The sequence below is a fragment of the Geotrypetes seraphini genome, chromosome 4 (assembly GCF_902459505.1).
Source record: "Geotrypetes seraphini chromosome 4, aGeoSer1.1, whole genome shotgun sequence".
Lineage (NCBI taxonomy): Eukaryota > Metazoa > Chordata > Amphibia > Gymnophiona > Dermophiidae > Geotrypetes > Geotrypetes seraphini.
The window spans coordinates 159048235-159075811 of record NC_047087.1 but is presented as its reverse complement, the minus strand read 5'-3'; the positions used below and the strand labels follow the sequence as shown (position 1 = coordinate 159075811).

Here is a 27577-nt window from a genome sequence, read left to right as displayed (position 1 = left end):
CAGCTATCTTGGATAATTTGCGTTTCTTGTTTAGTAAAGGCCTTAACACCCTGATCATGCAATTTGACATGAGTTCTGCCTTCGACTTGGTGGATATGATGGGGAGTATGTCCCATCACGTGAGAGAGTGCCGCCCCGAGGGAAGGCTACATCAGAGTCTACCTCTCCCCAGAGTGCCCAGGGGTAATAGGTAACCCAGGGTTAAACAGGGAATAGCTGGGTTCAACTAGTTACTAATGGGGTGGTTCTAGTTATAGTGGAAGACTAGGTGGGTGGTGTTAGGAACCAGCTACCCCTATTGCTCTGGAGTATTCTGTTGCCCAATAGTAAAGACTGAATGACCTTGCCATTGGACTTGAATAACTAATTTGCATCCTAATTTGCATAAGAATCAAGTGGCAGAGAAAAGTGGTGATTTGTAAAGAAAAGAGACTCCTAGAACCTTAAACTGGACTCCTGATAGGAAGAGGAGCTCTGGCTTGGACCCCTCAATCCTTGGGGGGGACGGGACATTTTGAGGAGTCAAGCGGGACCCCACCCTGAACTGATAGGGGGGTTTATTAATGGACTCTCAACAGAAAGGAACATAGTTAGAATACCTGGAAACTAGAGCTCCAGGGTGACCCTTGAGGGGAGGAATGTGGGCTTAGTGCCTAACCCTCTCTGAGCATAAGAGCTCCAGTGAACGGAAACTCGGCCTATGCCTCGGTAGGTGTGCCAGGATCGTGACAGTGGACCATGGGAAACTGTTATAATGCTTAAACACAATTGGAATCAAAGGAGAGGTGTTAAACTGGTTTTGAGGTTTCCTTATATCCCACGCCTATCAAGTACATTTTAATCACGATCTCTCTGATACATGGAGCAATCCATCTGGCGTGCTGCAGGGGTCACCATTATCCCCATTGCTTTTCAATGTGTACATGTCTTCATTAGGTGCGCAACTGTCTCAACTGGGGATAAAATTATTTAGCTACACAGACGACTTTACGATCATTATCCCATTCACTACCTCTCTTTTGGAAGCTACTCCTAAAGCAGGGGTCTCAAAGTCCCTCCTTTAGGGCCGCAATCCAGTCAGGTTTTCAGGATTTCCGCAATGAATATGCATGAGATCTATGTGCATGCACTGCTTTCAATGCATATTCATCGGAGAAATCCTGAAAACCTGACTGGATTGTGGCCCTCAAGGAGGGACTTTGAGATCCCTGCCCTAAAGCAACAGAAATACTAAATTTGATGGAGCAATGGATGATTGAATTCAGACTAAAGCTTAATCCAGAAAAAACAAAATTTTTTGTAGCTTTGCCACACCCGCTTGACACTAAAACATTAATGTGAATCAATAATCTTAGCTATCCTATTCAATCTACTATGAAAGTATTGGGAGTAACATTGGACCAGAGCCTGACCATGAAAGACCAGGTGGATTCCTTAGTTAGAAAGAGTTTTCACACCCTCTGGAAGCGTCGGTCCATTAGAGCATACTTTGATGTTTCATCATTTAGAATTCTGGTACAATTCCTTATACTGAGCCAATTTGATTACTGTAACATCGCCTATTTGGAAATTCACCAGAAGAATATGCGGCAATTGCAACTGGTACAAAATGAGGCAGTCAGGCCAGTGGAGTACCTAGCATGTGTGACACCCAGGGCCCATCATTTTTTGGCACCCCCTCCCCCATCTGTAAGAAAAACATGATTTTTAGTAACAAGCCACACGTCATACATGAGTACCTAGGAAAAGGCAGCATCTTACATACTGCAGTGAGAAGTACAACAGCAATACACCCATTGTAAAACTAAACAAGCCAAACTAGTACAGATCAATCCTGCAGTCAATCCTAACAGAAAACCATGTCTTTCGAACACACAGAACACAGAAAACACCTTCGCCTAGTATGGAATGTCATCACAAACTTACCCCTCTCCCTTTTACAAAACTGTAGTGTGGATTTTAGCCACAGTGGTAACAGCTCTGATGCTCATAGAATTCTGAGCATCAGAGCTGCTACCACCACGGCTGGCGCTAAAAAACGCTCCACAGTTTTGTAAAAGGGGGGGATAAAATAGAAATACATAGACAAAGGATAAATTGAACCAGAAAGAAGCTGGACTCTGCATACAATGCAATACCACAGAAACAGTGACACATGTCTCCTAAAGCAATAAATAAATAGAACATTTTTGTTCTACCTTTGTCTTCTCTAGTTTCTGCTTTCCTCATCTTCTTGTTACTCTCTTCCTTCCATCCACTGTCTGCCATCTCTCTGCCCCTATATGGCATCTTCTCTCCTTCTATGCCCCTTCCAGAAACTGTATGCCTCTCCCTTCCATCTCTCCTTTCACCCCCATTGGTCTGGTATTTGTCTCCTCTCCTTCCCCCCTGCTCTGGCATCTCTCTCTCCACTCCCTTCCTCCTGGTCTTCCTTCTCAATTTATTTTCTGCCTCTGTCTTAATTCTTTTTTACTATTCAGTCCTCAATTTCCCTCTTTCACTGTGTCTACCTATAGCTTGCCACCTCTTTCCCTCACCCCTTCCAGTAACTAACTCTATCCTCTTCTCTAAATCCTGCATGTGCCCTTTTTTTCTTTCTCCTCCCCACTTCCTTCCAGCATCTGCTCCCCCTTTCCCTCACACTTCCATTCAGCAGCTGTCCTTCCTCTTCCCCACTCTTCCATTCAGTGTCTGTTTCCCTCTCTCTACACCTTTCATCTACTGTTCACCCTCTATGTCGCCCCTTCCATTCACTGCCCTCTGTGCTCTTTCTATCCATAGAAACATAAAACATGATGGCAAAAAAGGGCCACGGCCCATCTAGTCTGCCCACACTAATGGCCCACCCCTAACTACCTCCATGAAGAGATCCCACATGCCAATCCCATCTTTTCTTAAAATCTGGCACGCTGCTGGCCTCAATTACCTGTTGTGGAAGATTATTCCAGTGATCAACCACCCTTTCGGTGAAGAAATATTTTCTGGTGTCGCCATGAAATTTCCCACCCCTGATTTTCAACGGATGCCCTCTTGTTGCCGTGGGTCCTTTAAGGAAAAAGAGATCCTCTTCCACCTCGATACGGCCTGTGACAAATTTGAACGTCTCATTCATGTCTCCCCTCTCTCTGTGTTCCTCGAGTGAGTACAGCTGCAACTTACCCAGTCGTTCCTCATACGGGAGATCCTTGAGACCTGAGACCATCCTGGTGGCCATTCGCTGAACCGACTCAACTCTCTGCACATCTTTTTGATAATGCGGCCTCCAGAATTGTACACAGTACTCCAGATGGGGTCTCACCATGGATCTGTACAACGGCATTATGACCTCGGGCTTACGGCTGACGAAACTTCTAAGGATACAGCCCATGATTTGCCTATCCCTGGATGAAGTTTTCTCCACTTGATTGGCAGTCTTCATGTCTTTGCTAATGATCACCCCCAAGTCACGTTCTGCTACAGTCCTTGCTAGGATCTCACCATTTAGGGTGTAAGTCCTGCATGGATTTTTGCCGCCAAGGTGCATGACCTTGCATTTTTTGGAATTGAAACTTAGTTGCCAAGTTTTTGACCAATGCTCCAGCAGGAGTAGGTCCTGCGTCATACTGTCAGGAATTGAGCTTTTGTCGGGCACTGTGCTTTCATCTGTTGTGGGGTTGCCTACTATGTTGCATAGTTTGGGGTCATTGGCGAATAATGTAATTTTACCTCGAAGCCCCTCAGCCAAGTCTCTAATGAAGATGTTAAATAAGATCGGGCCCAAGACCGAGCCCTACGATACTCCGCTGATCACCTCCGTCGAATCGGAGAGGGTACCGTTTACCACTACCCTCTGAAGTCTACCTCTAGTATGCACCCTCTCTCTTCCATATGGCATCTTCCCTCTTTCTATGCTCCTTCCATAAACTATCTATCCCGTGCCCCTTCTCTCCTTTGTACATGATTGATTTCAACTCTGTCACCTCTCCGTTTTTCTCTCTCTGTCACCACCCCCTCCCCTATGCTCTGGCATCTCTCTCTTCTCCTTTCTTTCCTTCCCACCTCACGGTCTGGCATCATCCCTTCCATGATTCCCGGCATCTCTCTCCTTTCCTTTTCTTCCATCTCTCCCTCCCCCTCCAAGCTCTGACATCTCCTCCTTCCTTTCCCCTTGATCTGGCATACCTTCCTTCTTCCCTCCATGCCCTGGCTTCTCTTCTTCCCTCCAAACCCTGGCATCTCCTTTCATTCCCTCCAGTTGGGTACAGCAACACTCTCCCCAATTCTCTCCCCCTCTGCTCCCTTTCCTCCTCCTGTCACCAAGGCCTGGTGTCCTGAACTTCATCAGGCAGCAGCAGCATTCACTGCTGTTGCCGGCTTCAGGCCTTCCTCTCTGTCAGGTCCTGTCTTCATGAAAACAGGAAGTAGGCAGGACCTGGCAGAGAGGAAGGCCTGAGGCCGGCAACAGCAGCGAATTGTAAAAGCTGCTGCCCGAAGAAGGTAATGGCGCCAGGCCTTGGGGCACCGAGGCAGACCGCTTCTCCCCTCTCCCAGCCGAACCCCCGCTGACCCTCCTATCTCTCCCACCCCCAAGTGAACCTTTACGACCCTCCCAGCAAGAGCAACAAACCTCCCTCCAGTAGCATTGGCTGCTTCGCGGCTTTCTCCTGCCGGTGAAGCGTCACTGATGACGTTATCAGTGATGCGGCAGAGGGAGGAGAAAGCCGCGAAGCAGCCAACGCTACTGGAGGGAGGTTTGCTGCTCTCGCTGGGAGGGTTGGAGTACGATAGGGACCGGGCCAGCTGTGCACCCCCCACTAAGGCTGCACCCGGGGTGGACCACCCCCCCGCCCCTCATTGGTATGCCACTGAGTCAGGCTACTTTGTGGGTTGAAGAAGTTCAATCATGTGACACCTACTGACTTCCGCACTGGCTGGCGCGTGTGAAGTTCAAGTTTGGATGTTTTTGCTTTAAGGCACTATACGGTTTGGCCCCTAAATATGTAACTGACCTTTTCTCTTTCACAACAAACAAACATAAGAGAAGCTCACATCTGAATTTTGTTTCCCCACCGGTTAGAGGCTGTAAATTTAAAAGTCATCATCAACATCTTTTCTCACATCAAGCAGCATTATGGGGTAAAGATCTGGAACAACTTATGCATAAAACTTATGGGGAATTTAGGAAACACCTAAAAACATCTGTTCTTGAAGTATTTAGGTAACTGACCTATATAATCTTAGACCACAACTACTGAACTACTGTTAATCACTAACCCTTAACTTTGTTAAATCTACTCAATCTGTAACATCTTTTAATCATTGTAAACCGCACAGAACTTCACAGTCCTGCGGTATATAAACTGTTATTATTATTATTATTAAGTCAGGATGGAAATTTGTGTGAAGGCCACTAAGTAAAAGAAGTTTGAGGAAAGTCCAAAATTTCTTTTTCCTTTCTACTTTTCTTTGTCGTTTGTTTTAAAAAGAAAAGTAGTAGAAGAGAAACTTGAAATACTTGAAAAAGATTAAAATAAAATATAAATGGGAAGGTAACTCGACGGAGAAACAAGAGAGACATCTTCTTCACTGCACAAAATGAAAAACTGATGACCTTGCGAGCTGGGGTCAGGCGGAAAGGTACTTGTGCATGCAAAGTGCGGGCAGTCTAAAAGCTTGTTAAAGTTTAAAATGATACTACACTTTCCACTGTCCATACTGGGGCTCCATGGATGACGTCACCCACATGTGAGAATATGCTGCCTGCTTGTCTAATGATAAACTACCCTACCTCCCTCATCCCTTAGATATTACCTTTAAAGCTCTGGTGGTCTAGTGGTGAATCAGGGCAGTAGTGGAACAATCTTCTGGAGTCTGTCATAGGGGAAAACACCCTCCAGGGATTCAAGACAAAGTTAGACAAGTTCCTGCTGAACAAGGACACACACTGATAAGGCTGGTCTCGGCTGTGGCGCTGGTCTTAGACCAGAGGGCTGCCGCGTGAGCGGACTGCTGGAAATGAAGGACCACTGGTCTGACCCAGCAGCAGCAATTCTTATGTTCTGTCCCATGAGAGCCGTGATCAAAAATGCCTGCCGCAAGTTCTCACTGCAGTCTTGTGAGTTCCTGTGGTCTCAAAAGACTAGCGGGAATTTGAGGCAGGCATTTTTAATTGCAGCTCTCATGGGGCAGGAGTGTAGGAAGATAGCTCCTGCCCTGTTTCACTGCTAAACCAACAGAGCTTTAAAGGTAAGGTTTACTGGAGTCAGGGAGGTGGGGTGATTTAGAGACAGCCGGGACAGTTCATGGGAAGGATCGCTCCTGTCCTGGCTCACCACTGGACCACCAGGGCTTCAGGCAGGCCCACAGGAGGCCTGTAACAGGTCCAGGCGGGTGCAGATAGAGGGAGCAGACCAGAGAACACAAATATAAACTGAGACCCCCCACTTTTGGTCCCAAAAATCTCAGTTTATATTCTAGTATATACGGTACTCACAAGGATGGAGCAAGGTTTCTTCTTGACCAGTAACAGCAAATCAGAATTGTAAGTAATACAGGAAAATAAAAAGCCATCACAACAGATCTACGGTATCTATATATCTCACAAGGTGGAGTTTATGCATGGTATACAAGGTGGAGCAAGGTGGAGTTTATGCATGGCATACATCTCTGAATTCAGAAGAACAAAGTATGTTTCTCTTGTAAAATCTGAAAAGCATCCGAACAGGAAGAGAGTTTGTTTGGATCCTAGTTTGCATTTTTCTAGTTGAAAGCTCTTGGAAATATAGAACCATAATGGCAGATAAAGGTCAAATGGCTCATCCAGTCTGCCCATCCGCTGCATCCACTATCTGCTCTTCTCCCTAAGAGATCCAACACGCCTGTCCCACGCTTTCTTGAATTCAAACATGGTCTCCACCACCTCTACCGGAAGACTATTCCACCCTTTCTGTAAAAAAGATTACTCCAGAGCCTATCACCTTTTAACCTCATTCTATACCCTCTCATTCTGGAGTTTCCTTTCGATTAAAAGAGACTCATCTCATGTGTATTTAAGGTACATAGGTATTTAAACAGCTCTATCATATCTCTCCTCTACTGCCTTTCCTCCAAAGTATACATATTGAGATCTTTAAGTCTGTCCTTGTATGCCTTATAACGCATTAACCATTTTAGTTGCCTTCCTCTGGACCAACTTCATCCTGTTTATATCTTTTGAAAGTGCAGTCTTCAGAAATGTACACAATATTCTAAATGAGGTCTCACCAGATTCTTATACATGGGCATCAATACCTTCCTTTTCCTCTCCCTATGCACCCAAGAATCATTATAGCTTTCACCATTGCCTTTTCAACCTGTTTGGCCACCTTAACATATATCATTTTTATTAAATGAATAAACAAATACAATCATGAACAACAATATAGATTATTGCGGAATCGACCGTCCTAGGCTTCAAGAGCAAACTAGATGCATATCTCCTTAAGAGAGGCATATAAAGATATGGTGGACTATAAATTACGCCAGGTGTACACCTGGCGGGGCCTCCGCGTGTGCGGATCGCCGGACTTGATGGACCGAAGGTCTGATCCGGTGATGGCAGTTCTTATGTTCTTATGTTCTTATGTTCTTATGATAATATGTTATCATATACAGTCAAACCTCGGTTTGCGAGTAACCCAGTTTGCGAGTGTTTTGCAAGACGAGCAAAACATTCTCGCAAAACTTGTCTCGCAAACCGAGTGTTGACTCGATTTGCGAGCACCCACCCCGAGAACCGGCATCGCTCCCCCCCCGCTCGAATTGGCACTCCCCGCGTGAACCGGCACCCCCCGCCTGACCAACTTGAACTCACCCCCCCGTCTGGCACCGGCACGAGAACTGGCATCGCTCCTCCCCGCTCGCAAAGGCCCCCCCCGCTCATATCGGCACCCCCCTCTCGTGAGAACAGGCACCCCCCACCCGACCAACTTTAACTCACCCCCCCATCTGACACCGGCACACAGCCTACAGGACTTGCCGGTGCCACTTGAAGATCAAAGCCGGCAGAGGCAGGAAGAAGATCTTCAAGTGGACTGGCACGTCCTGTGGGCTGCGTGCCGGTGCCAGATGGGGGGGGTGAGTTAAAGTTGTCGGGCAGGGGGTGCCGGTTTGCAGGTGGGTGGGGGGTAGCAGCGCCACTGGCCTCGGGGGGGGGGGAACGTATCAAAGCGAATTTCCATTATTTCCTATGGGGAAACTCGCTTTGATATACGAGTATTTTGGTTTACGAGCATGCTTCTGGAACGAATTATGCTCGTAAACCAAGGTTCCACTGTACTAATAATTTTCATTACAATTTTCATTACAATAAAATATATTAAGGTTTTCCTAATAAAACACAGCCATGCACACTAGGTGTTAAGGTATCTAAAAAAGGTTGCCAAATATTAAGTAACTTTCTTCCTTGTTTAGTATCCCAGTCAGAAAGACACATAGCTTCCATTGTTAACAAATAAAGCATACGAGCATGCCATTGTCCATAATTCGGACTTTGAGATCCTATCCAAAGTGAAAGAAAGATTTTCAAACCAGAAAGTATTACCCTTTCCAAAAAATCCTTATAACCTTTGGTATAGGATGCTGAATATCAAATATCCAAAACAAACTACAGTGATACCTTGGATTACGAGCATAATTCGTTCCAGGAGCATGCTCGTAATCCAAAATGCTCGTTTATCAAAGCGAGTTTCCCCATAGGAAATAATGGAAACTCGCTTTGATGCGTTCCCCCCACCTGCACGAGAACCGGCATTGCTCCCCCTGAAGGCCCCCCCCTGTGATCTGGCACCCCCCCACCACGATCCGGCACCCCCCGATGCGATTGGGCACCCCCCCCCGCCTCGATCCGGCACCCCCCGACGCGATTGGGCACCCCCCCTCCATGATCCGGCACCCCCCAGCTGCTTCTTACCCTCATCTGGGCACCGGTACCAGCATGTCCTGTGCTTGGTGCCGGTGCCCGAAGATCGGTCTCCTCTTCTGCTGGACCTTGAGCATCTGTGCATGCTCAAGGCCCAGCAGAAGAGGAGGCCGATCTTCGGGCACCGGCACCAAGCACAGGACATGTTGGTGCCGGTTCCCAGATGAGGGTAAGAAGCGGCAGGGGTGCCGGATCATGGCAGGGGGTGCCGGAACGTGGCGGGGGATGCCCATTTGTGTCAGGGGGTGCCGGATCGTGGCAGGAGGTGCCCAATCGCGTCGGTGGGGTGCCGGATCGTGGTGGTGGTGGGGGTGCCAGATCACAGGGGGGGCCTTCGGGGGGAGCAATGCCAGTTCTCGTGGGGGTGGGGGGAACGCATCAAAGCGAGTTTCCATTATTTCCTATGGGGAAACTCGCTTTGATAAACGAGCATTTTGGATTACAAGCATGCTCCTGGAACGAATTATGCTCGTAATCCAAGGTACCACTGTAGTTTGTTTTGGATATTTGATATTCAGCATCCTATACCAAAAGGTTATAAGGATTTTTTGGAAAGGGTAATACTTTCTGGTTTGAAAATTTTTCTTTCACTTTGGATAGGATCTCAAAGTCCGAATTATGGACAATGGCATGCTCGTATGCTTTATTTGTTAACAATGGAAGCTATGTGTCTTTCTGACTGGGATACTAAACAAGGAAGAAAGTTACTTAATATTTGGCAACCTTTTTTAGATACCTTAACACCTAGTGTGCATGGTTGTGTTTTATTAGGAAAACCTTAATATATTTTATTGTAATGAAAATTATTAGTACAGTGGAACCTTGGTTTACGAGCATAATTTTGCGCGAGTGTTTTACCGCCCAGCGCAGGGCGCGTCTCCTCAGTTCAGATAGCTGGCAGAAAAGCCAACCTGGGGAGGTGGGTGGCTCGTGAGAATAGCTGCCTGCTGTCCCTGGATAACACCTGTTACGGTAAGTAACTGTGCTTTATCCCAGGACAAGCAGGCAGGTAGTCTCACTAATGGGTGACCTCCAAGCTAACCAAAGTGGGATGGTGGGAGAGTTGGCAACTTAGGAGAATAAATTTTGCAATACTGTTTGGCCAAACTGTCCATCCCGTCTGGAGAAAGTATCCAGACAATAATGAGAGGTGAAGGTGTGAACCGAGGACCAAGTGGCAGCCTTACAAATTTCTTCGATTGGTGTCGATCTGAGGAAGGCTACAGAAGCTGCCATTGCTCTGACCTTGTGAGCTGTGACTTTACTGTGTAGGGGTAATCCAGCCTGGGCATAGCAAAAAGAGATACAAGCTGCCATCCAGTTGGAGATGGTGCGTTTAGAGATGGGACGTCCCAACTTGTTCGGATCAAATGAGATGAAAAGTTGAGGAGCAGTTCTGTGTGGCTTGGTGCGTTCCAGGTAGAAAGCCAAGGCATGTTTACAGTCTAGAGTGTGAAGGGCTGATTCTCCAGGATGAGAATGAGGCTTTGGAAAAAACACAGGGAGAACAATGGATTGATTGAGATGAAATTCCAAGACCACTTTGGGGAGGAATTTTGGATGAGTGCGGAGGACCACCTTGTCATGGTGGAACACTGTGAAGGGTGGGTCCGCAACCAGTGCTTGAAGCTCACTAACTCGGCAAGCAGAAGTGAGGCCGATGAGAAATACCACTTTCCAAGTGAGGTACTTCAGGTGAGCCCTGTGAAGAGGTTCAAATGGAGGTTTCATAAGCTGAGAAAGAACAACGTTGAGGTCCCAAACCACTGGGGGCAGTTTGAGGGGAGGATTGACATGGAAAAGTCCTTTCAAGAATCTGGAAACCACCGGATGAGCAGAGAGAGGTTTCCCTTGGAGAGGCTGGTGGAACGCAGCGATTGCACTGAGATGGACTCGTATCGATGTAGACTTGAGGCCCGAATGGGAGAGGTGCAAGAGGTAATCTAACACTGACGATAAGGAGTGTTGTGGCTCATGATGATGAGAAGAACACCAAGTGGCGAATCTAGTCCACTTTTTGTGGTAACATTGTCTTGTGGTAGGCTTTTTTGAAGCTTCTATAACATAAGAACATAAGAACATAAGCAGTGCCTCTGCCGGGTCAGACCATAGGTCCATCCTGCCCAGCAGTCCGCTCCAGCGGCGGCCCAAACAGGTCACGACCTGTCCGAATCATCAGAAGGGGCTCCCTTGCCACCTTGGTTTCTCATTGAAGTCCTGCCTTCCTATCGAAGTCCTAGCCCTCCGGTCTTGCACATGCACGACCTGGTTGGTTTATACTCATTACCTGGTTAGCTTTCTATACTTGTGTTACATCCCAGCTCCTCCCTCAGTATCCCACGATCCCTTTATCCCTCAGGAATCCGTCCAATCCCTGTTTGAATCCCTGGACCGTACTCTGCCTGATCACTTCCTCCGGTAGCGCATTCCAAGTGTCCACGACCCTCTGGGTGAAAAAAAACTTCCTTGCATTTGTTTTGAACCTATCTCCCTTCAGTTTCTCAGAGTGCCCCCTCGTATTTGCTGTCCCCTTCAGTCTGAAGAATCTGTCCCTATCCACCCTCTCTATGCCCCTCATGATCTTGAAGGTCTCTATCATATCTCCCCTGAGCCTCCTTTTCTCCAGAGAGAAGAGCCCCAGCCTATCCAGCCTCTCGGCGTATGAGCAGTGTTCCAGCCCTCTTACCATTCTCGTTGCTCTCCTTTGGACTCTCTCAAGTACCGCCATGTCCTTCTTGAGGTGCGGCGACCAATACTGAACGCAGTATTCCAGATGTGGACACACCATCGCTCGATACAATGGCATGATGACTTCCCGTGTTCTGGTTGTTATGCCCTTCTTTATGATGCCCAGCATCCTGTTGGCTTTTTTCGAGGCTGCTGCTGCTGTGACGTCTCTCACAGGTTGAGAGAACTGGAAAGGGGTTACGTTGAGAGGAACCAAGCTGTCAGGTGTAGGTACTGCAGGTTGGGGTGAAGCAGAGATCCCTGATGCTGTGTAAGCAGTGATGGAAACACTGGTAGAGGATAGGGCTCCCTGTTGCTGAGTTGAAGTAGGAGGGAGTACCAAGGTTGCCTGGGCCACCGTGGAGCAATCAGAATCATGGTGGCATGGTTCGACTTGAGTTTGACTAGGGTCTTCTGGATGAGAGGGAATGGAGGGAACGCATATAGGAAGAGGTCCGTCCAATCCAGAAGAAAAGCGTATGCCTCGAGGCGGTGAGGAGTGTAGATCCTGGAGCAGAACTGAGGCAGTTTGAAGTTGTGGGGGGCTGCAAAGAGATCGATCTGAGGAGTTCCCCACTGAGAAAAGATGTGATGGAGGGGCGTTGAGTGGAGGGTCCACTCGTGAGGTTGCAGCAGACGGCTCAAGTTGTCCGCCCCTTGAATGTAGACAGCTTTGAGAAAGGTGTTGTGGCGGATCGCCCATTTCCAAATTTTCAGGGCTTTCTGGCAGAGGGAGGCCGATCCCGTGCCCCCCTGTTTGTTGATATAATACATGGCAACTTGGTTGTCCTTGCGGATGAGGACCACCTTGTCCTGGAGCAGGTGTTGGAAGGCATTGAGAGCATGGAGGATTGCTCTGAGTTCCAGGAGATTGATGTGGCACTGGCGGTCTGTGTTGGTCCAGTAACCCTGGGTGCAGAGGCCGTCCAGGTGGGCCCCCCAAGCTTAAGTGGACGAGTTGGTCGTGAGGACCTTCTGATGGGGGGGGCGTTTGAAACAGTAAGCCTCTGGATAAGTTGGAGGATAGCATCCACCAGCAGAGCGATTGTCGTAGAGCAGGAGTGACCCGTATGTGTCTGGACAGAGGGTCGGAGATTTGTGACCACTGGGATGCCAGGGTCCACTGGGGGATCCTGAGGTGAAGTCTGGCAAAAGGGGTCACGTGGCCCAGGAGAATCATCATGTGTCTCGCCGAGATGGATGGGCGAGAGGACACCAAGTGACAGAGATGGAAGAGAGCCTCCAGGCGTTGCAGTGGGAGGAACGCTCTGAGATGGATGGTGTCCAGAACGGCTCCAATGAAGGGAAGGTTGTAGATGGGATTTCGGGAAGTTTATCTCGAACCCTAGGTGTTGCAGTAATGAAATCGTCTTCTGGGTGGCTAGGACGACTCTCTGAGATGTGGAATCCTTGATGAGCCAGTTGTCCAGGTAGGGGAAGACCTGGAGGCTGTGGTCGCTGAGTGCTGTGGCTACCACTACCAGGCACTTGGTGAAGACTCTGGATGATGAGCTCAGGGCGAAGGGGAGCACTCAGTATTGAAGATGCAGATTTCCCACCCTGAATCTGAGGTATTGGCATGAGGCCGGGTGAATGGGAATGTGTGTGTAGGCCTCCTTGAGGTCCAGAGAACATAACCTGTCGTTCTGTTCGAGGAGAGGGTACAGGGATGTCAGGGTCAGCATGCAAAACTTCTCTTTGACCAGAAATTTGTTGAGCACACTGAGATCTAAAATGGGTCGCAGATCGCCCGTCTTCTTCGGAACAAGGAAATATCGGGAGTAGAAGCCCTTGTTCTGTTGAGACCTGGGAACCGGTTCGACGGCTCCGAGCTGTAGTAAGGCTTGGGTTTCCCGAAGCAGAAGGGCGGTCTGGGTTGAGTTGGAAGGAAACTCTCTTGGAGGATGTTCCGGGGGGACTCGCTCGAACTGGAGGGAGTATCCTTCTTTGATGATGGAGAGGTCCCAGAGATCGGTGGTAATGGTCGTCCATCGGTGGTAAAAGTGATGAAGACGCCCCCCAATTGGTAGGGTCCCTGAGGCGGGCAAGGGGACTGAGGTTACGTTCTCTTTGAGGCAGTCAAAAGGACTGTGGGGCCTTGGGTGCAGCAGGTGGTTGGGGCTTGTGGTGCTGCTTCTGTGGGTGCTGCCGCTTCACAGGCTGTCGTGTGGGGGGAGCCAGTTTGGGCGGGTAACGCCTCTGGTATATCAGCGGTGGGTGTGATGGACGAGGTGGAGCAGGCCTGGGCTTCGGGCGTAAGATGGATTGGAAGGATTTCTCGTGGTCCGAGAGCCTCTTGGTCACCGCCTCGATGGATTCATCGAAGAGGTCGGTGCGGGCGCACAGGACGTTGGCAAGCCTGTCCTGGAGATTGGGGTCCATATCAATGGTCCTGAGCCACGCCAGCCGGCGCATGGCCACCGCGCATGCTGTGGCACGGGCCGAGAGCTCGAAGGCATTGTAAGATGACTGCATTAGTTGTAGCCGTAGCTGGGACAGCGAGGCCAGAACCTCCTTGTACTCGGATTGTGCCCTGGAGTCCACATAGGGCAAGAACTTCTGGAATACCGAAAGGAAGAACTGGAAGTATGTGACGAAATGGAAGTTGTAGTTCAGCACTCTGGATGTCGTCATGGAGTTTTGGTAGATCTTCCTGCCAAACCTGTCCATGGTTTTGCTTCTCTACCAGGTGGCACGGTGGCGTAGACCTGGGAGTGGGACCGCTTCAGTGAGGATTCCACCAAGAGGGATTGATGGGAGAGTTGGGAACCATCGAAACCCTTGTGGTGTACCGTGCGGTACCTGGTGTCCAGTTTGCTCGGTACCGCAGGGATGGAATATGGTGATTTGAGGCATCGCATGAAGGTTTGATCCAGCTGCTTGTGTAGGAGAAGATTGAGGGATTCAGCGTGTGGCTGAGGTAGGTGCATGGTCTCCAGGTATTCTTTGGAGAATTTTGATCCTGTGTCCAGGTGGATGTCCATGTCATCCGCCATCTGTCGAAGGAAAGAGGAGAACGACAGCTGGTCGGCCATGGCTCGACCTCGAGTGGGGCTCGAGGACGTCGAGGCCTCTGGATCCGGCGAGGACGGGGATCTTGGTGGTGATAAGGACCCCGTCGAGTCCTCCAGGTCCGGAATTGGAAGAGGTGAAGCCGGTGGGGAATACCCCAAGCAAGGCTGTTTCCGTTGAGGCGAGGCATGCCTGGACGAGTGCCTCGAAGAATGTCTCGACCGATGCGAGCTGTACTTGGATATCGGCTTCGATGGGCGAGGTGATTGGATCTTCGCTGAGGGCCCCAATTAGTGGATGGGGCTGGAAGCTGTCGATTGAAGCACGGTGGTGTGTCTGGGATCGCCCCGGGGTTCTCATAGAGGCTTGAACCCGTATATCGGGTGGATCGGTTCCAGTGGAGGCATCAGCAAGGGTTCTGCTCCTTGCATGGGGTGGATGTGTTCCACTGGAGGCACTCGCAAAGACTCTGCTCCTTGCATCGAGTGAATCGGTTCCAGTGGAGGCACTCGCAAAGACTCTGCTCCTTGCATCGAGTGAATCGGTTAGCGTGGAGGCACTCGCAAAGACTCTGCTCCTTGCATCGAGTGAATCGGTTCCAATGGAGGCATGGGCAAAGACTCTGCTCCTTGCGATGCATGCACCGAGGCCAGACAAGACACTCGCAGAGACTCTGCTCCCTGTGGAGAGTGTGTGTATCGTTGGGGCACTGGAGGCGGCTTGACCTCACGGGAGGCCTCCCCGTGCCCAGGCTGGATATGGGATAGAAGCCTAGGCCCTATGGAGGTCAAGAGCTCGATGAATTGCTTCTCCAGCAAGGTCTGGAACGAGGCCGGCAAGGATGGATCCGCATCTGAAATGGGACCGCCTGCACGGGCCTCGCGTTCTTTCGGGGCAGTGTGTGAGTGCTTGGGCCTAGAAGCCTTGGGCACTTTCAACACTACCGGTGGGATGGGCTGCTGTGCTACCTGATCTGAAGAGACTGAGGGAGGCGTCGCAGCAGGCGTCAGAGTCGGGGCCGGCACGAACTAGGCCGGCTTGATGAGACTCGGCGTCGTCGAGGTGGAAGGCTGCGGGGCAGCGGTTGAAGCCGAGGGCAAGGGACCTCTCGATGTAGGTTTCTCCTTCGAGGGCTCCATGGTGAACAGCGACTCCCACAAAAGGCAACGGCGCTTGAAGGCATGTGCAGTAAGTGTGGAGCAAGGCCGGCACGATTTCGGAAGGTGTTCAGGCCCGAGACACCGGAGTCAGCGTCGATGAGGGTCCGTTAGTAAAATCGCACGCTGGCACTTGGCATACTTTTTAAAACCGGTAATAGGCCGGGACATAGGCTGAAAAAGCTCCACCGCAAGATCGAAACCGCGGGGCTGCAGCCGCGTGGCTTGCCCGGTCGAACTGTTGGAAGAAATTTTTTTTTTAAAAACAATAAAACACGATGAAAAACCGATGATTAAGATAAAAAGAACCAAAACCGCGGACTTAGAAGGCACAAGTGAAGAAAATTCGCGCAGAGAGTCGAAGACGGACTTCTCGGCTCCGCAGAAAAGTAAGAACTGAGGAGACACACCCGGTGCATCAGGCGGGAAGGCACTCGCGCATGCGCGGTGCGGGCGACTCGAAACTTCGAAAGTTTCTGCAAGCAAGTATGCTTGTGAGACGTCCGCATCGGGGCTCCGTCGGATGACGTCACCCATTAGTGAGAATACCTGCCTGCTTGTCCTGGGATAAACCGAGGTACCACTGTATAACTATTACAATGCCATCTAGTATTCCACATATCGCTAACTTGTGAAAAAATAACAGACCAGAAGTGTCTAACCAAGGGGAATTCCCAAAACATATGAGAGTTGCTTTAGAGCAGGGGTAGATTGCAAAGGCTATGCGAGTCGATTGCGTTGCCTTTGCAATCTTGTTCTTCCTGCCTCCCCCGAGCCAGGCCTGGCGCGTACAAGCACTGAACCCACAAGCCTTCACCTCCGACGTCAATTCTGATGTGGGAGAGGAAGTTCTGGGCCAGCCAATCGCTGCCTGGCTGGCCTGGAACTTCTTCAACGTCAGAATTGACGTCAGAGGTGAAGGCTTGTGGGTCCGGCACTTATACATGCCTGGCCTGGTTTGGAGAAGTGGAGAAAATGGTGTGATGGCTCGGGGGGGGGGGGGGGGCAGGGGGAGAAAGGAAGGCAGGCAGGGGGAGAGAGAAAGAAAGACAGAAATAAAGAGAGGGGGCAGGTGGAGAAAGAAAGATAGGCAGGCAGGGGGAGAGAGAAAGATAGAAAGAAAAGGGGAGGGGGCAGAGAGAAAGAAAGGCAGAAAGAAATATTGGATTTACAGAAGAAGGAAGTGTAACTAGAGACTCATGAAATCACCAGATAAAAAGGTAGGAAAAATGATTTTATTTTCAGTTTAATGATCAAAATGTGTCTGTTTTGAGAATTTATATCTGTTGTCTATATTTTGCACTATGGTCCCCTTTTACTAAACTGCAATAGTGGTTTTTAGAGCAGGGAGCCTATGAACGTCGGGAGCTGCAAGGGGCATTCAGTGCAGCTCCCTGCAATAAAAACCGCTATCGCAGTTTAGTAAAAGGGGAGGGGGTATATTTGTCTATTTTTGTATAGTTGTTACTGAGGTGACATTGCATATTTTAAAGTCATCTGCCTTGACCTCTGAACCTCCCGCCCCCCGAATACAAATGATAATTAACATTTTCTCTGCATACAGTGTGCTTTGTGTTTTTAAAAATTTTATTGTTGGTAGATCATTTTGACTTGGTCATTTTAAAAGTAGCTCGCAAGCCAAAAAAGTGTGGGCACCCCTGCTTTAGAGTGTCTACATTTTATGCATGAACCTTCAGAAACAATTGTTGCTCTATATGCATGCCAAGCCACTATATATAGTTGACATATAAATTTATTTCCCATTTCAAAGTATTAAAGGTTGGGTATGAGAACATGTAGTAATTTCAGAAAACTTTGGATATGACTTACCTGCAAGTTGATTTGTAATTTATTATTCCAAGCCTGAGCTATTTCAGAATAGTCTAATGAAAGAGAATACTCCAACATTGTATGACAAAAATATTTTAAAGGAACTACTAGCTGAGCATCTAGCCCAGGGGTGCCCACACTTTTTGGGCTTGCGAACTACTTTTAAATTGACCAAGTCAAAATGATCTACCAACAATAAAATTTTAAAAAACACAAAGCACACTGTACGCTGAGAAAATGTTAATTATCATTCCTATTCTGGGTATTTTTCAAAGAGATCAAGGCAGATGCCTCTATGCACTGTTACCTTAGTAACAACCATACAAAAATAGACAAATATACCCCCTCCCTTTTTACTAAACCACAATAGCAGTTTTTAGTACAGGGAGCTGCGCTGAATTCCCCGCGCTTCTCTCGACACTCATAGGCTCCCTGTGCTAAAAACCGCTATTGTGGTTTAGTAAAAGGGGGGCCATAGTGCAAAATATAGACAGCAGATATAAATTCAGACACATTTTGTAAAGGATTGATTCTTTTTGTATTGTCTGGTCAAAACTTTATACTGTATCCCTTTTTTTCTTTGATATCTTCTGATATTATGAATGTATTAAACTTATAAATTAAAAAAAAAATAAAAAAATTGAAAATAAAATCATTTTTCCTACCTTGTTTGGTGATTTCATGAGTCTCTGGTTGCACTTCTTCTTCTGATTGTGCATCCAATCTTTCTTCCCTTCTTTCAGCCTTTATGCTTCCTCTCCTCCAGACCTCATTCCCTTCCCCAACTTTTTCTTCCTCTCTCCCTGCCATTTCTTTCTCTCTGCCTCCCTTTCTTTTTTTTCTCTTCATGCCCCCTTTCTTTTTTTCTGTTTCCCTTCTTTCCTTCTGTCTCCCTGCCTGCCCCCTTTCTTTCGTTCTCCCTACCCTCCACCAAGCCACTGCTACCACCATCTGGGAACAGGCCCCCAAGCCGCCGCCGCCGTTGCCATCAGGTAACAAGCCCCAAAGCCGCCACCGCCGACGCACCAAGTTCTCTCTGCTTCCCTGCGGGCCGACCAGCATTCCTCTCCCTGACGTCAATTCTGCCATAGGAGAGGAAGTTCCGCCCAGCCAGGCAGCGATTGGCTGGCCCGAACTTCCTCTCCTACGGCAGAATTGACATCGGGGAGAGGACAGCTGATCGGCCCGGTAGATCGCCAAGGCAAAGTGAGTTTGATCGACTCACTTTGCCCTGGCGATCTACCGGTCGATCGCGATCGACCTATTGGGCACCCCTGATCTAGCCAATATGCCTCTGACAATTTTCAAATGTGTTTATTAATAAAGCTGATGAAGACAAAGAGGACACATAGGCCCTGATTCTGTATAGGACGCCCGGGAGAGGCTTAGTGGGTCCGCCCATCCTCACTAATCCTAAGGCCTGATTGGCCCAGGTGCCTACGAGCCTGGGCCATCACACCTTAGGGTTAGTGGGGATGGGCAGACCAACTATGCCTAAGGCCTGATTGGTCCAGGCTTCTAGAGCCTGGGCCAATCAGGCCTTAGACTTAGCGGGGATGGGCCGGGAAGGTCTGGCATTAAGGTCTAGCATGCGTGGCAATTCAGCGCGCGCTATTCCGTGCATTAATGCCCTAACGCAGCTTATTAAAAGGAGCCCTTAGTCTTGTCTAGTAAGGGCTGTATATCTACTTCATGAAGCTGGGTAATATTTTGTGGAATTTTAATTCCCAAATATATTATTTTCTCAGATGCCCATGTTAAAGGAAAAGTGTCAGCCAATCATTTTGGTAATGTAGATTGAAAAGGAAGAGCTACTGATTTCTGATAATTCAACTTAAAACCAGAATGAAAACCATATTCAGCCAGAGCATCAAGTAAATATGATAAGGATCTTTCTGGATCTGTCAAAATCAGCATAAGATCATCTGCAAAAGCCAATACTTTCAATTCTTGACCTTTAATATTAAGACCTCTAATTTGAACATCTCTTTGCAATGTGAATAACAATGGTTCTAAATAGAGAAGAAATAATAACGGGGATAAAGGACATCCCTGATGAGTTCCTCTCAAAATTTTATAGGGAAAAGAATAAGTCCCATTTAGTAGTATAAACGCCTGGGGGCCAGTATATAGAGTTTGTAGACTTTCTAAGAACCATCCAGAAAAACCCATATAAGACAATGTATGAAAGAAAAAAGACCACTCCACCCTATCAAAAGCCTTTTGGGCATCTAGGCTAGCCAACAATCCAGGAATTCCAGTCTTCTGACCAGTCACTAATGCCATTAATACCTTGCATACATGTATTACTGATTGTCTACCACGAACAAATCCAGCTTGTTCCGTCCCAATTAGTTGGGGCAAATAAGATGCTAATCTATCTGCTAATACCCTTGCAAAGATTTTTAGATCTACAATAAGCAGAGATATAGGACAATAAGAGTCAATATTTTGAGGATTCTTCCCTGGTTTTGGGATTAAAGCATCTGTTACTCCGAAAGGGAAGGAGCCATCATTTACACATGTGGTAAAATAGCGCGCCATCGGTCTCAGAAAATGGTAAAGAAGCATTTTATAATATTCAGCAGTAAACCCATCAGGTCCGGGTTGTATTTCTATCGCTCGTAAGGGCTTATTTAAAGAATTTAACATCTGAGAGGTTAAGCATTTCAGCCCAGCGTCTTCCAATTATGTCTGTATCAATGAGAATTGGGAAAATGAATCTGCTGTATAAAGATGAGAGAAATAATCATAAAAAGTTTGAGTTATCTTATCAGTGTTATTAGTAATAGTCCAATCTGAAAGTTGAATGGTGTGAACCAATCTTAGTCCATTCCAAGCCTTGGAAGATATCATCCAGGGCGATTTCCAAAATGGAAAAAATGAAATTTTCTATAGATGGAACTACGCTTGGTCCTTTCATGTAGTAGAGTATTCAAGGCTACTTGCGCTGTTAACATTCCTTCTTTATGTGTCATTGTAGGATGACATAGATAAGTCTTCTTGGCACTTTGGAATTGGTGTCAAAGTGAGATAATTTTTGATGCAATTCTATAATTTCTTGCAGCTACATAAGCAATGACATGTCCCCTAATTACCGCTTTAGAGACTTCCCAGAATATGACCAGATCTGTAGTATGTCCTGAATTAAAATGCGTATAATCTGCCCATCGTTCCACACTGTTGAAAATGGGAACCTTCATATAAATAAGCAGGAAAACACCAAGCCCTTCCGCTGCAATTTCCTACTTCCATATCTTTAAATATCAGAGAATGATTTGATATTGCTTGTGGACCAATGACAGAAGAAAGAACTTGAGAAAACAGTGATTGAGACACTAGAATATAATCTATGCGAGACCAAGTTTAATGAGAACAAGAAAGATGAGTGTAGTCTCTTTCTGTTAGGTGTAATAATCTCCAAGGATCAACGAGATCTAAAGTTGATCATAAATAAGGAACATCCCTATGAGGTACAGAAGGCTGCAATCCTGGGGAGGACCTATCTAGAGAAGGATCCAAAACTTGGTTCAGATCACCAGCCAGAATTGAACACAATATTCTAAATGAGGTCTCACGATTCTTATACAGGGGCATCAATACCTCCATTTTCTTTCTGGCCATACCTCTTCCTATGCACCCTAACATCCTACTAGCTTTCACCAACACCTTTTCAACCTGTTTGGCCACCTTAAGATCATCACATACAGTCACACCCAAGTTCCACTCTTCTGTCACGCACATAAGTTTTTCACCCCCTAAACTGTACCGTTCCTTTGGGTTTTTGCAGTCCAAATGCATTGACCTTGCTTTTCTTAGCATTAAATTTTAGCTGCCAAATTTCAGACCATTCTTCTTCGCCAAGTCTTTCTTCATATTATTCACGCCATCTGGGGTGTCTATTGCAGGTTTTGGTATCATCTGCAAAGAGGCAAATCTTACTTGGCAACTTTTCAGCAATATTGCTTATAAAAATGTTAAAAAGAACAAGCCACCTTAAGATCATCACATACTATCACACCCAAGACCCGCTCCTCTTTCGTGTACAAAAGTTCTTCACATTCTAATCTAAACTGTACCATTCCCTCGGTTTTCTGCAGCCCAAATGCATGACCTTGCATTTCTTAGCATTAAATCTTAGCTGCCATTCCTCAAGCTTCGCTAGGTCATTCCTCATGTTACTCACATCATCAGGGGTGTCTACTCTATTACAGATTTTGGTATCATCTGCAAAGAGGCAAATCTTACCAGTCAGCCCTTTAGCAATACTGCTTACAAAAATGTTAAAAAGAACAGGCCCAAGAACCGAAACTTGAGGCACACCGCTGGTAACATCTCTTTCCTGAGAGTGATCTTCATTGGCCATTATCTTCCACTGAACCAGTTCCTGATCCAGTCAGTCACTTTGGGGTCCATACCGAGGGCACTCAGTTTATTTATTAGATACCTATGTGGAAGAAACAATTCTTTGTGTTGGAGTTATATAATGTAGGCTTTGGTGCTTAACTTGGAATAAAAATGAAATCAATTCATAATGCTCCATTCAACAACCCAAAGTCCCCCAAAGTTTGGCTGAAGCAGAATCGGATATGGTTGCATGCCTGGAAGAAAACTGAACAGAAGAAAAGTTCTGTGTTATAAGAAATATTCATCATTTTTCACTAAAGAAACTAATCCATCAAGGCTTAGGAGGGGGAAGAAAATGTTTACTTCTTTTTAACTAATAAAGACAAGGTCAACCTACTTGTTAAGGTTCCAGCAGATATTGGTCCCACGATGCCCATCAACAGGATGGTGACAGACATGAACCTACCATATTTGTGATGCCTGAGTGTGAAAAGTGCCAGAAGTCCTGCAGGGACATGAAAGGAGAGGGAGGAGACCAGTGCCCACAAGAAGACCCCATACCACATCTCTGGAAGACATAAAGAAGCAGAGGAAAATTACATTTTCTAAACCAGTAAAGGAAGGCTTAAGAACAGTTCTAATTGTGCATTTATTGTTCTTGCTCATCATTCACTCACTATCATAGGTTTAATTTTTCTAATAACTGCAATCCTGTTCTGAGTCTGACATATTATTTTAAAATGACATTACACTTCAACTCTATCTAGGGTCGGAACTCAAAAATCCTGTGGGTCGCTGTGGGGCCGATTAATTGTCCAATTTGAAAACAGTGATTGATGTTCAAACAATTTTGTATGCAAATTAGTTTCACTGAGTTCTGCCGTAATCCCATCCAATCAGTAATCAGAGAAAGTGACCGACACATGCGCAGAACTGGCAGGGGAAACACTTAAGCAGCCCCCTGCGGCTCATCTGTTCGGGGCAGGAAGAGTAGGTATTTTAATTTTTTTATGGGCACAGATGTGCATGTGTTACACACACATCTGTACCTATTACAAAAAAAAAAGTTCTGCCGGGACCCTCCCCCTAACAATGGCCCACACTCCTAAACTTAAAAAAAAAAAAAATTGGCTGAAGGGAAGCCCACTCCCTCCTGCCTCGGTCACCCAGATCCCCCATACCCCTGAATCCCCCACCTTTAAATTAAAGAGCAGCAGAAGGGATGCCCACTCCCTCCTGTCACCAGGGCCCCCCCCAAACCCCTGATACCCCTACCTTTAAAGAGGGATGCCCATTCCCTCAGGCCGCTGTGGCCCCTGTAAATCTCTGACAACCCCCCCAAACCCTCATCCCGGTACTCCCTCACAATCTCATATCTTAAATAACAATCCAGCAGGAGAAATGCCCACTCCCTCTTGCTCACAAGTGGGGGCAAATAGACTCAAGGTAGTATTTTCAACTTGAGTGATTAGAAAATATCATCAAGAGCAATAGAGTAATCACTCAATAAATCTCAACATCTACAGTGTCTATCCAGTGTACAACTCTTGGTAACTTTTGTGCTCAGAATCAAGGAGACAATAACAGGGGCGAACCCTAGCACTAATGTCTCACCACCCAATCATTGCATCTTAAAGCACCATTTGTGGACAGTATAGATGTTTAAATTATTGACTTAAAGTGCCACTAAGGCATGCTACTTATTCTTTTTTATGCGTTTAAACAAAAACTTGACACGAAGGGAGGAAGATTTAATATGTGTGTGTGATCAGCAAGTAAAGAGTGTTCTAACTGTGAGTCTACACCGCTCATTATCAAAATTCTTCTGTAATACTGTCGGTTCCCTGAAGCAGATACAAAACGTGTCACGTCGGAACCTGATATCTGCAAGCTACAAGATAAGTTTTTGTTTAAACGCATAAAAAAGTATAAGTAGCGTTGCCTTAGTGGCACTTTAAGTCAATAATTTAAACATCTATACTGTCCACAAATGGTGCTTTAAGATGCGATGATTGGGTGGTGAGACATTAGTGCTGGGGTTTGCCCCTGTTATTGTCTCCTTGATTCGATAGAAACTGTAGATGTTGAGATTTATTGAGTGATTACTCTATCACTCCCTCTTGCTGGCAGGCCTGCTTTTTCAAAATGGGAGGGGCCTAAGACTCTGATTGGCCCTGGTGCCTAAGGCCCCTCCCATAGAAGTGGCTTTAGACACGTTTATGTTTATTAAAAATCTTTAAACAGCGATCAAAGCGATTAACAACACAATTCAATCAAATTAATGAAAGGAACTCCATTTAAATAGTAAAGAAAAAAATACATTTCTAATACATAATACTTAATATGACAATCCTAAAATGATTAAAACAAAAATTAAGTTACCTAATAAATAAATGAATGAATGCAGGTCAAAGTACTAAATCTAAATCCTATCAATGTAAAAAGGCCAATTGAAAATAGTGTGCCTTAGGCCCCTTCCCAGTGTAAATTGGTTCAGGTGTCTAAGGTCACTCCTAAGAAAGAGGCCTTAGGCCCCGCCCAGTGCATCCCAGGATGCACCAGGAAGAGGCAGGCCTGCAGGCAGGAGGGAATGGATATCCCTCCTACCGGATTGTCATTTAAGGTACAAGGTTGGGTGAAGTGTCGAGGGTTCGGGGTGTGTGTCGGGGGCTCATGCAGGCCCTGGCAGCAAGAGGGAGTGGGCATCCCTCCTGTCGCTCTTTAATTTAAAGTCGGGGGGGGGGGGGGGGGGTGGGATGTGGGATCCAGGGGGGGGACGGGACCATCATATCGGGGATCCCAAGAGGTGTTTTTTAAATTTTTAATAGGGACAGATATTGTGCATGACATGCACATCTATGCCCATTAAAAAAAACTGGTGTTCACTTTTTTTAACCGGCACCTACAGATCTGTCAGAGATTTCAGAGTGTTACACAAAATGAAGCGCCATTTTTTATCATGTGGGCATCGATCAGAGTGCTCATTTTAATATTGATGAGCTTGTTGTAACATATGATTATCGGAGGTTGCTAGAAACCACAGAAAAGACCATGATTTGACATTTTGTGCATCGATAGTTGCAATATTTCATTGCTAAACCTGTTAAAACATGGTGAGTTTTGAGCATCTTCCTCCTAGTACTTTAGTTATTGCCAGGGGTTGTGAGCTCTGAGTTTGACAAGATGTGTCTCTTTGTGTGCAAACAATGGTTGGGTTACTTTTGTATATCTAAAATTATTTTAATAAGTGCAGCCTGATAAATTGAGGAAAAAAAGCCCCTGATTTTTAGGCAAAATAGCCTTAACTCCTATACCAAAAATAGCCTAAGCAGACCTCTCCATAGCATCTAACTACAGACCGATTGTGGGCATTCCGATCCTCACTAAAATCCTTGAGTCCCATGTCAGCAAGCAGCTAGCCTCATACATAGAGCAACACTCCTGCCTCCCAATGTGGCTTCAGGAAAAAGCACAGCACTGAGCTCCTCCTCATCATTCTAATCACTAAAATCAAACAGCTGCTAAGCTCAGGTCATCAGGCAATATTACTCCAATTTGATATCTCCGCAGCCTTCGACTCACAAAACTCTCGGAAATCAGAATAACAGGGACTGTACTGAATTGGTTCGCTGACTTCCTACAAAATCGCGAATACTTGGTCAAAAGGCAAGAATCATACTCCAACCCTTGGAAGGCATTCTGTGGCATCCCACAAGGCTCCCCATTATCCCCAATCCTATTCCATTTATTCATGAGCTCATTATCCCCAATCCTATTCCATTTATTCATGAGCTCGCTAGAACACATCAAAATGGAAGACGAAACTTTTATCTTATGCCGATGACATCCTCCTCCTCATCTCCATAACCAATAACCATCCTAATATTGCCAAAATCTCAAACAATATAGATAAAATTCAAACCTGGGCAACGAACAACAAGTTGAAACTGAACGCCACTAAGACCAAAGCCACTGGTTTCCGCACCGCACAACAGAATGTCATATCTAACCTCACTCTCTCATCAGGCATCACTCACTTAATGGAAAATTCCACCAGGGCACTAGGCTGCATCTTAGACGACACTCTCACAATGGAACCACAAATATCTAGCCTTCGAAAAAGGCCATCTACACTATGCGTCAACTGCGACTCACAAGATCATACTTCCATCCACACCACTTTGCTCTGATCGTCCAGATGATGGTCCTGCCTCAACTAGACTATTGCAACTCTGCCTACCTTGGCATCAACACTACTCTTATCCATAAACTGCAACTATTCCAGAACACAGCCATTAGACTAATCTACAAATTAAAGAAATTCGATTCAATCACAATCTTCATCAGGCAACTACATTGGCTCCCAATATCATCCCGAATAATTTTCAAATCATCATGTATCCTACACCAGATTCTATACGGAAACTCAGCAGCCCTTCTCATTCAATTATTCTCTACTGTTTGATCGACATCAAAAAGAATCCTTAACAGAATCCAACTAAACCTGCCATCCCCAAAATACCTTCACTACAAGCAAATTTTCCACTCTATGTTAACTTATCTGGGTGTAAAAACCTGGAATGACCTACCTGAAGCTATCAGGAAAAAGACAAACTACACTACATTCAGAAAAAATCTGAAGACTCACCTCTTTAACAATTAACTGTCTTAGTTTCTGTATAGCTCCCCCTACTTCTATGTTCACTCCTCTAGCTTCTCCATACCTCCTTCCCCCACTACTTTCCCTTCTCTTTGATCTGTCGCCTTGAGCCTGTTTAGGTATGTGCAAATCACAAATGGAAGATTAGATTAGATTAAGAGTTTGCTATGTGTTGTTTTACTGTTGACCAAAAGTTATTAGTAGCTAAAGCCAAGATTCTCTATATGGTGCAATTTTAGGCACTGATAGGCACCCAAACTCAGTAAACATTGCCGTTGAAATGACACTATTAACTGAATTTAAAAAAATCAGTGCCAGAATCGTGCCTACATAGGTGCTTTAGGCTGCCTAATGTCACTATGGGCATGGCTAATATTGGAAGCAGTGTTAGGTGGTCTAAAATGACTACGGAGGCATGATTCACTTCATAGGTAGGCACTGGAAATATAGCTCAGGAAAACCCTACTTTTACGGTGCCTACCTTTGCCTTATGTGCAATTCTGTATACAGCACCATCACGTGATTAACATGCGATCAGCGGCTAACTCTGGGCCTAAGTCTCACAGAATAAAATGGCATAAGTTAGTGATAACATAACACATTTTAACAGTAGGCTAAGTTGATAACTTTCTCCCTATATGTGTATTGTCGCATATAACATCTTTTAGTAAATCTAGTCCTTAGATTTTAAGGCCTCAGGGGACAGGGAAATACTATGCTATAAGCTTACATGAAAAGGTATCAATGATATCCAAACATCATCACACTTCTGCTGGGCAATTTTTGAACCTAGCAGGCAAACAAAATAGTAATGGTACAGGTATTTGTATTCCACCAACTCCCTTGAACAAGTTCAAAACAGATAACAAAATTTACAAATACATCAATTAAAATAAATAAAATGAC

General features: G+C 46.2%; 1 protein-coding gene across 6 annotated transcripts in view; it reads right to left on the bottom strand.

Moving 5' to 3' along the window:
* Window positions 1-27577, bottom strand: part of TMEM170A (transmembrane protein 170A) — a 292018-nt gene that overhangs the window by 85784 nt on the left and 178657 nt on the right. For 5 of the 6 annotated variants that reach the window (XM_033941056.1, XM_033941052.1, XM_033941057.1 and 2 more), the window contains exon 4: window positions 22409-22579. In XM_033941056.1, coding sequence (XP_033796947.1) covers window positions 22409-22579 — 171 coding nt within the window. The remainder of the gene's footprint in view (window positions 1-22408; window positions 22580-27577) is intronic. The other variant, XM_033941058.1, reaches the window with a different exon arrangement.